General features: G+C 41.1%; 2 protein-coding genes across 2 annotated transcripts; one reads left to right on the forward strand and one right to left on the reverse strand.

Annotated features, from left to right (window-relative positions):
- Positions 1-792: 792 nt before the first annotated feature.
- Positions 793-3,267, forward strand: LOC140973845 (peptide methionine sulfoxide reductase A1-like). Its single transcript, XM_073436941.1, has 2 exons — positions 793-1,356; positions 2,716-3,267. Exons 1-2 carry the CDS (start codon positions 838-840, stop codon positions 2,965-2,967), a joined length of 771 nt encoding a protein of 256 aa, XP_073293042.1. The 5' UTR covers positions 793-837; the 3' UTR covers positions 2,968-3,267.
- Positions 3,268-5,698: 2,431 nt separating this feature from the next.
- LOC140972268 (uncharacterized) lies at positions 5,699-6,408 on the reverse strand. Its single transcript, XM_073434716.1, has one exon. It carries the CDS (start codon positions 6,310-6,312, stop codon positions 5,893-5,895), a length of 420 nt encoding a protein of 139 aa, XP_073290817.1. The 5' UTR covers positions 6,313-6,408; the 3' UTR covers positions 5,699-5,892.
- Positions 6,409-16,260: the final 9,852 nt, after the last annotated feature.

Here is a 16,260-nt window from a genome sequence, read left to right on the forward strand (position 1 = left end):
TAAAAAATATTTATACAATAATCCAATTATAAATATAAATATTAATATTAGTTAAACAATACAAACTTTTATAATTCATTATTTTAATAAATAAAAAGATGAAACTACCTTAATTATGATAAAGTGATGAATTGGATCATGAACGATATTTGAATATTATCATTAATTTGAGTTTTTCAATTATGAAGAAAATCATTAATATTATTAATAATAATGATATTATTATTGGAGTCTGAGACGAGATAGGAGATAGAGATTAAATGGTCGTACCCGCACATATTATATATACTAGTTATTTTGCACACGCGATGTGTGTACCTTCTTTTTTATAATTACCGAGAAACTAAAGTGAAAATTTGACAAATTAGCGAGAGACTAAAGTGTTATTTGAATTGTTGAAATAAAAAAAATAAAAACAAATGTGTAATATTGGTATCATATAATGACAAAATTGAATGAAAAAATTGGTGTCCATTTTTATCACTATTAGACCCAACCTTTATATATAGTATATATATCTATTCTATTTTATCAAAGATGAGAGAATGATAGTAACCACCTAGGAAAGACATCAACTTTTTCTTCAAACTTTACCTTTATATGTACTAATATTACATTTTTGTTTTTTATTTTTAAATTTCAACACACGCTTTTATTTTTCTTTTTTCTATTTCAACAATTAAAATATCAATTTAGTCTCTCCATAATTTGTCAAATTTCACATTAGTCTATCGATAATGATAAAAAAAAATTGTATACATACGCAACAGTAGTGTATATATATATACATGCTCACGTTGTAACATAACTACCTCCGACACGCAAATCTCTGCAAAAATGCTTCTAAAAACCTCCTCCATGATCTCTCTTACCCTCTTCTCCTCCATCTTCAAACATCCTTTTTCCCTTCCCAAACTGCCCCTGCTCAAAACCTTTAGATCCCCCTGTGCCCCCATCCCCAGGCCATCCACTCTCTTCGCCGCCCCGAGGATGAGCTGGCTCAACAAGTTCGGATTCGGTCTACGCTCTGCCTCCAATTCCGCCGTCGACTCCTCGTCTTCCATTGTGCAAGGCCCCGATGACGACATATCGGCTCCGGGTCAGGAGGTCGCCCAATTTGGGTCTGGTTGCTTCTGGGGCCCCGAATTGGCTTACCAGAGGGTGCCGGGTGTGATCAAGACGGAGGTTGGGTACACGCGCGGGTATTTGCATAATCCCACTTACGAGGATGTATGTAAGGGTACAACGAATCATTCGGAAGTGGTTCGGGTTCAGTATGATCTGAAAGAGTGCAGCTATGACACTTTGCTCGATGTTTTCTGGGCCAGGCATGACCCAACAACGCCCAATCGCCAAGTGGGTACTCCGTTTTCTTTTGTTGAATTTATTGATTTTTGGGTTCTTGAGGATTTCATGGTTTTGTTATTGAAATCGTTTCTAATTTCTGTTTGATGCCTTTCTCGTTGAATTTTGGTACTGGTGCTAACCAATGGGCTACCGAAGCTGAAAATAAGTTCGGATTTCGTGTATTTTTAATTTTTATTTATTTTTGACTTCCCAGTTTTTTCAATTGTTGCGGGTCATATCGATATGAGTTTTATTCAGGTAGCTGACCAAATTGTAATTTCAGCTTGCAAATAGTTAATATTTTAGTTTGGTTTATTTCTTAAGAGCTGAGACTGAACTATAAATAATTGATTCCAGGTATTCATGAGTAACTCCATGTTTGCTTGGATTTAGGTTAGATAACTTGTGATTTATTGGGTATGACTAGTGAGTTTCGGGGTCGGTTATGTGTGGAATTTATATGAGACATATCCTGACTAACTGAAAGACTGTTGTGGATTCACAAAAGATGCTTTCTTTGGCTTATTTCGTGTCATACATGCAATAGCTATGCTAGCAAAGGTTTGAACTTCTCGATTTTTGCGTCTGATGATAGCCTATTTGACTGTTTAGCGGAATCGCCGACTTCGGAAAATTTTTCTTGACCTCTGTAAGTAAATAACAGGAATATGTGATTAAGTGCCTATGATGTATTGGCATGAATTGGGATGGATGTGGTAGTCTATATGTGATAGTAAATATCAATCAGTCCAAGGATAAGAGGATAATGAATTTGCTTTTGTGCTGAAAATCCCATACACCGCAGTGGTCAAGTCTTAATTGTATTGGTTGTGTTGTGATATGTTCTTGCCTTTGCTTTTGACTTAGTCCAGGTAATTTTATTTAGAGTTATGTGATCTTAATTTATTTCCTTTCTGGTTATCATACTCTATTTGGTGATAACAATAGACCCCATTTGTTTCAACGAGCGATGATAAATCAATTCCGTATTACACAGAAAATATGGCATTTATGAGCTTTCTTTGGATAGCAGCAGAGCTAGCGCTGAGCTTTAGTAGCAGTTGTCGTTTGGAAAGGAAAAAAATCTTCATACGTAGTGTTATTTTTATTTGTTAATAACTTAATATCATCCCTGGTCCATTGTTATAGCCTTACACCTTTTTGCTCGAATGCATGTTTGTTTTCTGCAAGCAAATCGAAATAAATTAGGCGGTGTATCGGATAGCCTCTCAAAGTAAGTAGCCATTTCATGATTTCTTTCGGGCCTACTCTGGCATGGTAACATAGGCCCCTGTTTGAATTTGGACCATTCTTGTTTCCAATGGCATAATATTGATCATTTTCGTGTGTCATTGCCCGTCAATGCAGGGCAATGACGTAGGAACTCAGTACAGATCTGGAATATACTTCTATACTCCCGAGCAAGAAAAAGCAGCCCTCGAGTCGAGAGATAGGCAACAGAAACTCCTGAACAGGAAAATCATAACCGAGATACTTCCGGCCAAGAAATTTTACCGAGCAGAGGAGTATCACCAGCAGTACCTTGCAAAGGGTGGCCGATTTGGTTTCAGGCAATCTAGTGAGAAGGGTTGCAATGACCCAATTCGATGCTATGGTTAAGGATCACTACTATACGACATAATACGAGTCCGGGTTCTTTACAGTTGAAGATTATGGCTTGTGTGTTTTAGCTTGAAGTGGTTCTGAGTTGTAAATTTTGTTAGCAATGGTCTAGCTTCTTGTTGCATCTTCACCTGGTGTATATCTGCATTGTGATATTTCTGATCGTGTAATGTTTATCTAGAATGTATTTTTTTTTACCTGGATATATTTTTATTCATTTGAACTGTTGCTATTTGGTAAATATTTGTCAACTTAAAGTTGAAGTGTGTTGGAATTGCTAAAATGCTATATGTTTTATATTTTTGTTGCATCTTGGCAAAGTAGACTTGCAATTTGATTATCTACTTAGGGATTATGGGTGGGATTTGGATATGATTTCATAACCTTCGTCTTAATCCTCATTTAATATTCACCTTCATCTCTATTTTTATAATTATATTTTTTCAAATTTGAATTATTTCGATGGAGCTATGCGTGTTACATGATTCTTGAGAGAAATATAAGAAAAAAAAATAAAGATAAAAATTTACATACTAAATATCATAGAATAAATAATAAAATATTATAAATAGTTTATCTCAAAACTATTATTCCACAAAAATAATATAAATTCTACAATAATAATTTTCTTTATTACATCCAATTATCATCGATCAATAAAAACATATTATATATGATTAATATATATATATATTAATTTAATCGGATATTCGAATCAGATATATTAATTTAATCAGATATTCGAATCAGATATGGGTAGGATGCTGCTAGACCTTTCTCCATCCCCGAACTTGAAAATCTTCATACTCGATTACCCATTTACTTAATTGGGTTCAAAAAATCCCTCCTTACTTTCTTCTACTCATGTCAGGCATCGGATTCTCCAATGGATTCGGAAAAAATTTTCATCCCCGATCCTACTACTTCTTTGTGTTATTATAATTCATATTACAAAATTTATCTCATTTCAAATATTGAGGATGGATAAATAAAATATTACTTGATTTAAATTAAGATATTCGAAAATCTATTGATCTAAAATGTATATAGTTTGAATAGGTTTCAAACCATTTCATGAGTCATGACTCACTGATTTTCAAGATAAATCATGAAATTTGAAATACTTTATTAATGTACAAAACTTCTAATGAGGCCGTATGATTGTTCAATTCTATAAGACAGATACCTTATTTATGACAAAAGTGTTATCTTTTATGTTAAAAGTATTGTTTTTCACGGTAGACATGAATCAGGTACTTATCAAGGACGTAGATTCATGAAACGTCTCACAAGATATCTATTATTTATAATTTTTTGTTTAACATATTCAGTCGTTCCAAATCCATCAATTCTTTTATGAAGGGATAACAATGGATGAGTCTGAGACGAGTTTGGTCAAGCTCGAGACATGCCGATCTCACTTTTAAACTTGTCCCGCCCAGAAACTCGGTGGTCCAATCTAGGTTGGACCCATTGAACCTACTCAGAAGCATATACAAGATTATTTTTTCTTGAAGACTTTACGTATTTTCTTTCACTTTTACGAGACGTTTATGTATTGATTTCTTAAATCAAAGAAGTGTTTCCTATAAGCTCTCCAAAATGCTCTTTAAGAGGGGAAGGGAGAGGTGAATGTGAACAAAAATTCAAAGCCTATCATTTATATATCAAGCTCAAACCCACGAGCGTGAGTTGTTTAATTTTATTTCTATACAAAAATTCTATGAGACCGTTATCCAAGTCGACCGATCAACTCATTTTTATAGTTGTAACCAGCAGGTTTCCATCGAAAGTGATTTAGAAATCAAACATATAAACTTGACGATTTTAAATGAAATATTATATTATGTAATTTCCATAAGAAAAATAGTATTAAATTTTAAAAAAATTAGAAAGGTGGGATTTCATCAAATCAAGCACGAATTATCTTGCTACAACCGTGGAAAAAGCATCATACAATAATATTATCGGACACATGTATCGTTTGTGCCAAGATTACGTAATTTAATGAGAGATCATGTCCGAGCATTTCAATGTTATTTTAGTTTATAAAGCTTTAAAAATTAATCCATACAAGATTAAATTACCATAATTTGATTTATGCAAAGTTATTGCTCAATCAATTAACTACTTTGGGCACGTAGCAAGATTCACTCGGCACCTCGAGCATGCATCGCATTGCATCAATATAACGAATGATCATTTTCTTTTTTACATGTAGTTTTGGATTGGAAATGAAAGAAGTTTGGGATTTCTTACATTCATCTCAATATTGATTGATTTGTTCCCTTTTATATAAAAGTGTAAATAGGCAATGAATTGTATAAGCTTAAGTTCATCCAACAGCTTATTATTAATATACGACTTCACAACTTATAAAGTCCTGAAACAATTTATAAGATGTAAGAGCTTATAAGCTGTTTTCGCTCAACTCTTTGATTTCTAGAAAATCGAGGCGTTTGGATGTTGTTAAAACAATCGGCCGCCTAGGGTCGCCTAAACAGTATCTAGGGGCGGTTAAAGAGAAAAATATATCATTGATTTTGAGTTTGAATCCGACATATATGAATTATTGAAAAAGAAAAATTAGAAATTTATATTAAAAAAAACCATCTAGGACGGTGAGTGGTCGTCGGCGTACCATCTACTGCCTTTTAGAATATTGGTATGTATATATATATACATACCAATAGAATACATACCAGTATTCTAAAAGACGTATATTACATATACAATCTCAAGCTATGAAACTTACATATGACTTACTAGTAATCATTCTACGGCACACACTGTTACATAATACAACACCAATAAATTCACATGACGTATTTTATTAAGTTATGCATAATATAGATACATATTTATAGCTAGGCCATAGCGCTCCAAGTAAAACATACCCACATGCCAACTATCTTTCCTAATTTAGCCATGTTTGTTTTTCCCGTCGGAGAACGAAGCTGAATGGTCATCAGGGCCACCACTTCCACCGCCAGCACCGACCCCCTTTCCACCGGAACCTCCACCACTCCCATGACCACCATCACGAGCTCCACCACTTCCATAGCCATACCCAGTCCCGGTCCCATAACCAAACCCATAACCGGAACCCTTTCCAAACCCATCAGGGGACTTCCCCGAACCCGACCCGTAACCCCATCCAGATGTTGGGCTCGAACCCCACCCCCAACTATAGTCCCAATTCGGACCATGGGCCGACCCACTACCTCCGTTGGGTGTCTCCGTCGTGCCGCTAGGCATCATGTGCTCCTCCGAAGCACCCGCGGAAGGGATGGAAATCAAGAAAACAAGAACAAGAGTGAATTGGAGAGCCAAATATCTCATTTTTTCTCAAGTATATATGTATACTAATAGAGTTGATATTTCAAATAGCAAGACCTTTTAAGACTCATGGTGTTGGGCAATTGATTGAAGCCACCACTATATATAAAGTAGTGGGAAGTTATCCATCCCTCTTTCGAGTCTTTTACCAATATGTATATTAAAGTGGTCTATTTTTATAGTTATTAATTATTAATTATTAATTATTAATTAATTAATTAATATATTCAATGTTCCTCGTATCGATAGAATTCAAAGAACAGAAAATTAATCAAGTAGTTAGCAGTTTAATGTTGCGATGCGGACCCGTGACACTATATACCTAAGGGTGCACTTGTCGGGAATTGGGCGAATCTCTCCCCCACAGTGCGCACGATTCCCACCACCGCCTCACCCAAAGTATGATTGAGCTTAGAATTAATGTCAACTTTAACCATTTTCACAATTATATATGATCTTTTCTTAATGATGATCGATAAATATCACCATCTTTTTTAATGGAATATGATGTGACTTCGTTGAAATGGATGAGCCGGGTAAGGAGTTCCAACGGGTCAAATCAATAATTTATAGTTTTTAGGGGATTTGAGTGAAGGTAATAGCTTCAATAGCACCTGCAAACAATGAAAGAAACTCGTGAATGGGCGCCGGAGGGGTATCCGGCGTGGCCACTCCGATGCTTAAGTCAGCAGGTTGAAGATGAACACAAGCAATATTTGGGAGAAAATATGTATAATGCTTGAGAGTTCAAAGATTTCAGACCCCGTAAATGAGAAGGATACCTGTTATTTATAGGAGAAAATGGGGTAGGTACCTTGATTCCAGTGCTACCTACTAAGTATGGTAGGTCGGCTGCCCATACCCTATCTTCTGATGACTTCTAGGACACTCCAAACCCAAGTTGTTCTGACAGATTAGACGTCCTGTATCAATAATACTTGAGTATGGTTCAATTCTCGAGGTGGCTCGGGCAATTGATTACCCGGGTACTGATATGAGAGCTCGGGCGATGATTGGGCGGGAGACCGGGCTGTTCGAAGAATTCTTGGAAAACATGTAGTGCTCGGGCTCTTGATAGTGTCCGGGTGGGTCGTCAATCGACCCGGATCCTTATGGGGGTATCACCACCCATCCCTCAAATAGTCGGGCTAGAGCTTGACTCGCTGTCCCGATAAGTCCGGGATAATGAACAGTGCACCAAATTGAAGTCTTCAAATATCCCATAGATGAGCTGAAATGCCGAGACCTTCTGTCCCCTGGATTCATAATAACTTATTGTTTAGCTTTCTTGGGCCCTGTCGATACCACCACGATGACACGTGTCATAGCATAAATTCCCGCTTAAAAGACGTTTCGCATTTCGAGAAGTGGATAAGTCTGACGCCTTGATAACCGTACACGTCTTTTCAACTCTTGACCCATCTTAGTCGTTCGTGCATTTACAGATCAACGGCTGTGATTAGTTCCTTCCTCTTATGCATAGCCACTCACCCCTTTTTCAATCGCACTAACAAACTGTCATCCAGGAAACACAATGGCTGGTGCAAGTAATTCGAAAACTCCGAGTATGACCGAAGTCTTAAAGGAATCCGTTCTAGAGATTCGAAAATCTACTATGGAAGATGAAGTGTTTCACGCAATGATTGACTACTGGGAAGAGCTTCAGGGGCTGAAACTTCTTTATGATTCTGGAGAAGCTGTCACTCCTAGCCTGGTTGCTAAACTGAGGAGAGTGCGAGAGCACTTGCATATAGCTGAGTGGGTAGACGTCTTTACAGATGGTCGTATCTACCAATTAATGCTTCGGAAAGAGATAAAGATCCTTAAGCGTATTGTTGATTCAGACAGCTTCCTGAAGACTTCCACCGGACCTTTATCTGCTTGGGTGAAAATATGGATAATTGCTGTAGAGGAAGAATACGATGATGTAGTGCGCGCTAATGTCTATGGTTGAATAAAATACTAATTGAAGCCTATCTCTGTCGTTATTTTGCTGTAATCTCTTAAGTTTATCGGTTGATGCATATATACCGTGAGTGGAACAAGGTTAATTGATAAAATCACAATGCTAAACCTTAACATCTCCCGGGCTTTCTTTGAAATACCCGGGACTCTAGCCTCCCGGGCTCTGAGTACGGTGCTCTGTCGGTTACTCTTCTCGAGTATTCCAAGAGACGTTATTATGACACACGCTTCGCATTCATATCATTCCACGTTCCAAGAATTTGTTAATTCCGATACATTGATACTTGTAGCCCCATCTGTCTTCATAAATAAAAAACGTTTAAGCTAGCACACGGCTCTCCACCTTCTTCAACATTAAATACCACATGTCTATAAATAAGAAAATGAAAGTGAAATAAGAACAATAATCCAATATGCCGAGTTCGAATGAGTCTACCGCTTGTAGCAGTACTCATGCCATTGTCACAGATGAGATGCTTCCTTATCTGGAAGACTTGAAGAAAACTATTGAAGAATATATCTCGGTAAAGGTTATGTCTTCCTGGTTCAAAATTCAAGATCTCCAGAATTCCTATCAACATGGTTTGGCACTTACTCGTTCCCAGAGGGCAGTAGCGAGAAGATACAAACAACAATTTGATGTCAACCACGTTACAGAGCTAGCAACTGATCAAGTTCTCCTGCATGCAATGCTATGGAAGGAGTGGCATCAGCTAAAGAAGATTTCCTCTGCCGAATCCTTCACTAGTTTAAGAATCCATGAATTGAATAATTGGATAGTTGAGTGGCAGGATTCTGTAGATTCTGAACTAGCTGCTGTAACGTGGCATAGATTATTTCCTCAATAAAATTTTAGTAGATGTAATTCTTCATCTTCCTATTCTTCTGCCAATGAATTCTGTAAGCCGAGTAGTATGTAACTAACGCGTAAAACCGAAATGCCAGGAACTAATGTTTCCTGAGCCTATCATAAATTGCCGGGCTCTTCCCCCACCTGGGCTTAAAATGAAATGCCGAGTTCTCATACTGCCGGGTTCTCACACAACCCGGGTTTAAAATGAAATGCCGAGCTTTCACATCACCCGGGTAATTGATATGGTGTTACAATGACGTATGCCCTACTGCCAAGCTGTCAGAATCTGTATGTATTTCGAGTGTATAAATGATCATGACGCCTCGATTTATGCCCCCGTCTTTTCAAATGTCCCGCCCAATCATGCCGCTCAATTTTCGAGGTTAATCTGGTTCGTTTGTTCTGTTCTGGATCAGCGGTTCAGATTCGCTTCCACCGCCTATATATATTAGGCCTCCTGTTTTCGAAAAAACACTTTCAAATTTAAAACTCCGGCGAAGCCCTTGCGAATTTTCTTCCTGAAGCTCCTCCGCGCGAAATCACCTAGCTTCAACAATCCTCGACCATCCTTCTCCGAATACTCGTAAGTTTCTCCTTCGCAATATGTCTAATTCTACTTCCTCTACCTCTGGGGCTAATGTGCGGGGCTCTCCTAGCGATGAATCCACCGCACTGCGCTCTGACTCCCCTCCTTCTCCCCCTCGCCGTTCTATAACTCAACCTTCTAAAAAACAAAAAACCCTTCTAACCAAACCTTCCTCTTCAAAACCTTCCTCCTCGGGCACTTCCCGAGCCCCAGGAAAGGGCAAAGGTAAGGGAAAAACTCGGGTTTCTGACCGCCCTTCTTCTGAGGCCCCGGGAGTTCCTTGGTTCTCCTCAATGAGCAGCACTTTGCGTTCGGGGGCGGACGAGGAACTCCGCACCCTAGGAGTTATTCCCTCCTCTTTTGCTATTATTATACCCGGCCCCTCTGATCGGGCAGATAGCCCTCCTCCTGGGTATACTACTTTTTTCCGGGACCAAATCAAGAATGGTCTTCGCTTTCCCATCCCTTCTTTTTACATTGAGGTCGCCAAATTCTTTGGGGTTCCTGTCAATCAATTTCATCCCAACTCTTTTCGAATTATGGCCTCGGCCTTTGTCCTTTTTCGTATGCACAACCTTATTATTAACCCCCTTATTCTTCATTACTACTTTACCTGTAGGCTAGGTGACAATGCCTTTTCCCTTTCTGCCCGGTTCAACGCCCGGTTCCTTGATGACATTCCTTCTTCCCAGAAAGGATGGAAAGGAAGATATTTTTTTATACAACTCCCATCCTCTCTCTCCTGTCTAACAGGGTTTCTTCCCTCTCTTCCTCCCCAGCCTGCCCTTCCTCGAGCTTACAAATTCGAGGAATTTTACACCCGAAGCCAAGACTTGGTGGAGGGTCAAAAATTCTCTTCCTCCTCCCTTATTTCCCAGGAGCACTTGATCACTTATGGGTTGAGCGTCCGGGCTGAAGACCCAATAGATCGGGCGATTGACGAGGTGGCTGGCTCGGACCCTCAACCCGGTAACTTTCTAATTCCTGTCTTCTTAGTTTGTTATTCATCCATCTTTTATAATCTCTACTAATCCTCCCTCTTATTGCACAGATTCCTCCAAAATGCAAGAGGCTTTTCTCCAGAAATGGGAAGAGGAAAAGGTTGCCAAGGAGAAGAAATTGGCAGCCCGGAAGGCTGCCCGTGAGAAGAAACAGGTTGAGGCGGAAGCAGCGCGGCGAGCTGAGTTGACCCGGGTGGAAGCCCAGCAAGAAGAGGTGACCCGAGATTTATCCCGGGAAGACTCTGAAGACCACGTTCCCCTCACCCGGAGGAAACGAAAGGCTGTCACAAGCCCGGAGCGAATTCTGGGTGAATCTAACGGGGAAGGAGGGCAGAGCTCGTCAACCACTCCTCCCCAGCGTCAGCCTACAGAAGAGCCTCCCCAAGAGCCTCTTCTGACCGATCAACCCACCTGGCCCAACATCTTCCTGGAGGGAGCTTCTTCAACTGGTATTCGGCGCTTAAAGCTTATGCTCACTCCTGAGGAAGATGCCTTTTTGAAGAATTTTGGGCCTGGTGCTCGGTTCCTTGCGGGATCTAACCGATTCCTATCTGTAAGTCTTTTCTTTATTCTTCTTTCCTTCATTTATCCTTTCTTTTACTAACTTGCTTTGTACAGGCTGCCCAAATGATGATCTCGGCCTTTGAGGAAGTAGCGGCGGTGGCTACCAAGAAAGGTCATCAAACCCGGGCTGCTCAAGAAATCCAAGATCAACTGCACGGAGAGCCTGCTCGGGCTAAAAGCCTTCATGAAGAGGAGATCGCCATCCTGAAAGCTTCCTTGGAGTCGGTTCACACGGCATTGGACAAGTCTCGGGAGGACCTCGATGCAGCTACCATTCGGGAGGAGAATCTGCGAGGTGCCTTGGCTGTCTCGGAGTCGAGAAACCATTATCTATCTGAGCAGATAGAAGTTCAACAATCCCGAGTAGAGAGGGCCGAGAATGCTTTGTCTCTGGCGGAGCATAATAAGGATAAATGGCAAGCTTCCTTCCTTCAATCTCCTGAGTTCAATACGGCCGTGGTAGATAAGGCTTACCCTCTTTTCAAGACCGGTTTTGACAAGTGCCGGGAACAATTTGAGGGAGCTGGACTCTTACCCCCGGATAAAGAAAATTTTCCTGATTTTGGGCTGGCCATTGCATCCCTTCCCAAGGGTGGAGAGGAGGAGAAGGAGGAAAGCCAGGAAGATGAGCCAGGATCCGATCATATTGATATAGACTAGGGTTGTATTCTCTTTTTTCTTTATTTATGTAATTCCTGTTCTCGGATTTTTATTGAACAGATTCTTTCCTTTAATAGTGTCTCGATTAATCCCTTGATAGCCAAGTAACACCATTGTTTTTTAAGCAAACATCAAGAAAATATTTCAAGTGTTGAGAACTAACCGGACCTTTTAGTAAACAATTATGATAAGAAAAGAACATATCTTTGTAACGCATGAATGTCCCTAGCCTGGATCCTACCGAGTTAAGAATAATCAAGGCGTGTGGCCAAGGAACACGTCTCGGGACTTGTGAATGGTCGAGGTGTGGTTCCCCGAGCCAGGGTGTAGTGCCCTGGGCTTTTAAGAACCAAGGTGCGGAGCCTTGGGCCGGGGATCATGTCCCGGGACTTGTGAATCGTCGAGGTGTGGTTCCCCGAGCCAGGGTGTAGTGCCCTGGGCTTTTAAGAACCAAGGTGCGGAGCCTTGGGCCGGGGATCATGTCCCGGGACTTGGGAATGGTCGAGGTGTGGTTCCCCGAGCCAGGGTGTAGTGCCCTGGGCTTTTAAGTTAGTTCTTCCCGAGTCTAAGATACAACAAATAATATAATACTTCTCTTTGAGAAAAACAGATCTTTCACTATATCTTCAACCAATCAATTACATCTGTTAGGAATAGTACTGCTTTAAATTAAATACATTCCAAGGCCTTTTGAGAGAGCGTCCCTGCGTGTCTTCTAAATAAAAAGATCCTGAGCTAACCCTCCGGGTAATTTTATAAGGTCCTTCCCACCGAGCTTCTAGTTTCCCAACATCCCCGGCAGGATTAACTTTTTTCATGACTAAATCCCCTATTTGAAAATCTCGAACTCGGACCTTTTTATTGTACGATTTCATGATTCGACCTCGGTATGCTTCCATTCGAATTATTGCTCGGTCTCTTCTTTCTTCTACCAAATCCAATTCCATGGCCCGACTTTGATCATTGCCGCCTGGATAAGATTCTACCCGGGGAGAAGTTTGCCCAATTTCGACAGGAAGGACTGCTTCAGAACCATATACCAGGTTGAAAGGAGTTTCTTGAGTAGGTGCTCGGGGAGTAGTTCTGTACGCCCAGAGAACACTGGGTAATTCTTCCACCCAATCTTTTCCCTTGCCTTGTAGCCTGGTCTTCAATGCTTGTATAATAATTCTGTTAATAACTTCTGTTTGACCATTAGCTTGAGGGTAGGCAACAGAAGTAAAAGACTGAGTGATTTTCATTTCATGACACCAAGATGTAATTCCTTTGCCCTGAAATTGTCTCCCGTTATCTGAGATTAGTCTTCTGGGCAATCCGAACCGGCACACAATGTTCTTCCACAAAAATTTCAATACTTCCTGCTCAGTAATTCTAGCCAATGGCTCGGCTTCCACCCATTTGGAAAAGTAATCCACAGCCACCAGTAAGAACTTCTTTTGAGCCCTGGCAGTTGGGAAAGGACCAACAATATCCAGGCCCCATTGATCAAAGGGGCAAGATGCCCAGATAGGCTTCATGGGAGTGGCCGGACTGTGCTGGAAGTTTGAGTGATGTTGACATCTCTTACAAGCCTGGACCACTTGAGCAGAATTCTGGCTAAGAGTTGGCCACCAGAATCCGGCAAGCATTGTCTTCCGGGCCAAAGCCATCCCTCCGAGATGCTCAGCACAACATCCCTCATGTATTTCTCGGAGGACATAATCCACTTCTCCTTCAGACAAGCATTTTAGCAGAGGTCCCTGGAATGATTTTCTGTATAAGATTTTATTTAAAAGAACGAACCTGGGAGCTTGTCTCTTGATTCTTTGAGCCCGAGTCCTGTCTTCAGGTAATTCATTTGTTGTAATGAATTTAATCAATGGCGTCATCCAGGAGTCCTCGGGTATTGGTAGTATTTCTTCCTCGGTGGACAGGACCAAACGGGAAACATGCAAAATTTCCCGGGTGTTGACTTCTGATAATGAGGCAGCCATTTTTGCTAGAGCGTCTGCCTCTCCATTTTCCTCCCGGGGTATTTGTTCGATACTCCAATCCACAAAGATGGCTGCCTGGGTTTTTATGAGCTGTAAATATTTGAGCATCCTATCATCTTTAGCTTCATAAGCACCCTTTATCTGCTGAGTGATTAATTGTGAATCAGAATATACAATAATACGGGAAGCTCCAATCTCTTTAGCAGCTCGGATTCCTGCAAGGACAGCTTCATACTCGGCTTCATTATTAGTAACCCGGGAATCAATCCTTAAAGCCAACTTAATCTTCTCTCCTGGAGGAGATATTACTACCACACCTATTCCGCACCCTGCAAGGCTAGACGCCCCATCCACAAACACCCTCCATACTTCATCTTCAGCAGGTTGTACCATCTCAGACAAAAAGTCTGATAGGGCTTGCGCTTTAATGGCCACCCGGGGTTTGTATTCGATATCATATTCTCCTAACTCCACTGCCCATTTGATCATTCGCCCTGATACTTCCGAATGAGTCATGATTCTGCCTATAGGACTATTAGTCAAGACAATTATTTGATGTGACAGGAAGTAAGGCCTTAGCTTCCGGGCAGTCATGATCAAGGCCAGAGCAATCTTTTCCACTTCACTGTACCGGAGTTCGGGTCCTCTCAGAGCATGGCTGACATAATAAACAGGCCTTTGATCGGAGCCTTCTTCTTTTATTAGTACTGAGCTGACAGCATACTCTGTGGTGGATAGATAAACAAATAATTTTTCCCCGGGCTCTGGTTTTACTAACACAGGGAGCTCTGCAAGATGGATCTTCAAGTCCTGGAAGGCCTGTTCACATTTATCATCCCATCCGAATTGTCGTGCCTTCCTCAATACCTGAAAGAAAGGATAACTCCTGTGTGCTGATCGGGAAATAAATCGAGAGAGGGAAGCAATCCTCCCGGTCAGCTTTTGTACGTCTTTGACAGATCGAGGAGATGGCATGCACAGCACGGATTTGACTTTCTCCTGATTTACCTCAATTCCCCGATCTGTCACTATGAATCCCAAGAATTTTCCACTCTTTACGCCAAAAATGCACTTGGCCGGGTTAAGCTTGATTCCGTAATGTACGAGAGTGGCAAAGGTTTCTTCTAGATCCTCAATAAAGCTGGCCACCTCCCGGGTCTTCCCCAGGATATCATCTACATAGACTTCCATGTTTCGCCCCAGTTGCTTCTCGAAAACTTTGTTCATCAAACGCTGGTACGTAGCTCCTGCATTCTTTAACCCGAAAGGCATTACAATATAACAAAATGTACCTCCCGAGGTGATGAAGCTAGATTTATCTTGATCACTCTTGGCCAGGGGGATTTGATGGTACCCCTGGTATGCGGCCATGAAACTCAGTAATTCGAAGTCCGATGTGGAATCCACCAATTGATCAATACGGCGCAGAGGATAATGATCCTTGGGACACGCCTTATTGAGATCGCGAAAATCCACACACATGCGCCACTTCCCTGCTGATTTAGGCACTAATACCACATTCGAGAGCCAAGTGGGGAATTGAATTTCCCGAATGTGACCGGCTTTCAAATGCTCTTTTACCTGTTCATCAATAACTTTGTCCTTTTCGGGGCCAAAGTGTCTCTTTTTCTGCTTTATCGGGTGAGATCCCGGGAGGATATTTAGTTGGTGCTCAGATATCAAGGGAGAGATTCCCGTCAATTCCTGCTGGGACCATGCAAAAACGTGAATATTATCTTTTAAACAGTTAAGTAGACTGACTCGGGTGGATATGTTAAGATCTCGGGCCACCCGGATCTGCTGTCCTGGCCCAATCTCCACAACTTCCTGCTCCTCTTCTGTCACAAAATGCACTTCTCCCTTCTCAACTGCTCCTCCACATACTTCATCAGTTCGGGCCTTCTGCCCAGCCTTCTTTGCTTTGCTCTGATCTACCCGGACAGCTTCTACATAACATTTCTGGGAGGAAGGTTGGTCTCCCCGGACTTCACCCACTCTACTACCAACCGGGAACTTAATCTTTTGGTGATAGGTGGATGCTACGGCTTTTAATTCATTCATAGCGGGCCTCCCCAAAATTATATTATATGATGAAGGGGAGTCTACCACAGTAAAAGTAGTCATCACCGTCTTCTTGAGATCCTGGGAACCCAGGGTTAATGGAAGGACAATTTCCCCTTCCGGGTAGACCACATGGCCCGCAAAACCAAAGAGGGCAGTTTCCACGGTTTCCAAATGGTAGCCCTGCAAATCCATCTGCACAAAAGCATCTTTGAAAATTACATTCACAGAGCTTCCCGAGTCAACAAAGACTCTCAGAATGTCATAATTGGCCACTCGGGCTTGGAT

The sequence above is a fragment of the Primulina huaijiensis genome, chromosome 3, assembly GCF_012295235.1.
Source record: "Primulina huaijiensis isolate GDHJ02 chromosome 3, ASM1229523v2, whole genome shotgun sequence".
Classification (NCBI taxonomy): Eukaryota; Viridiplantae; Streptophyta; class Magnoliopsida; order Lamiales; family Gesneriaceae; genus Primulina; species Primulina huaijiensis.

Coding starts and splice junctions, on each gene's coding strand:
- LOC140973845 (XM_073436941.1), top strand. CDS start 838: ATGCTTCTAAAAACCTCCTCCATGATCTCTCTTACCCTCTTCTCCTCC. Junction 1,357..2,715: donor CAACAACGCCCAATCGCCAA/GTGGGTACTCCG, acceptor CCGTCAATGCAG/GGCAATGACGTAGGAACTCA.
- LOC140972268 (XM_073434716.1), bottom strand. CDS start 6,312: ATGAGATATTTGGCTCTCCAATTCACTCTTGTTCTTGTTTTCTTGATT.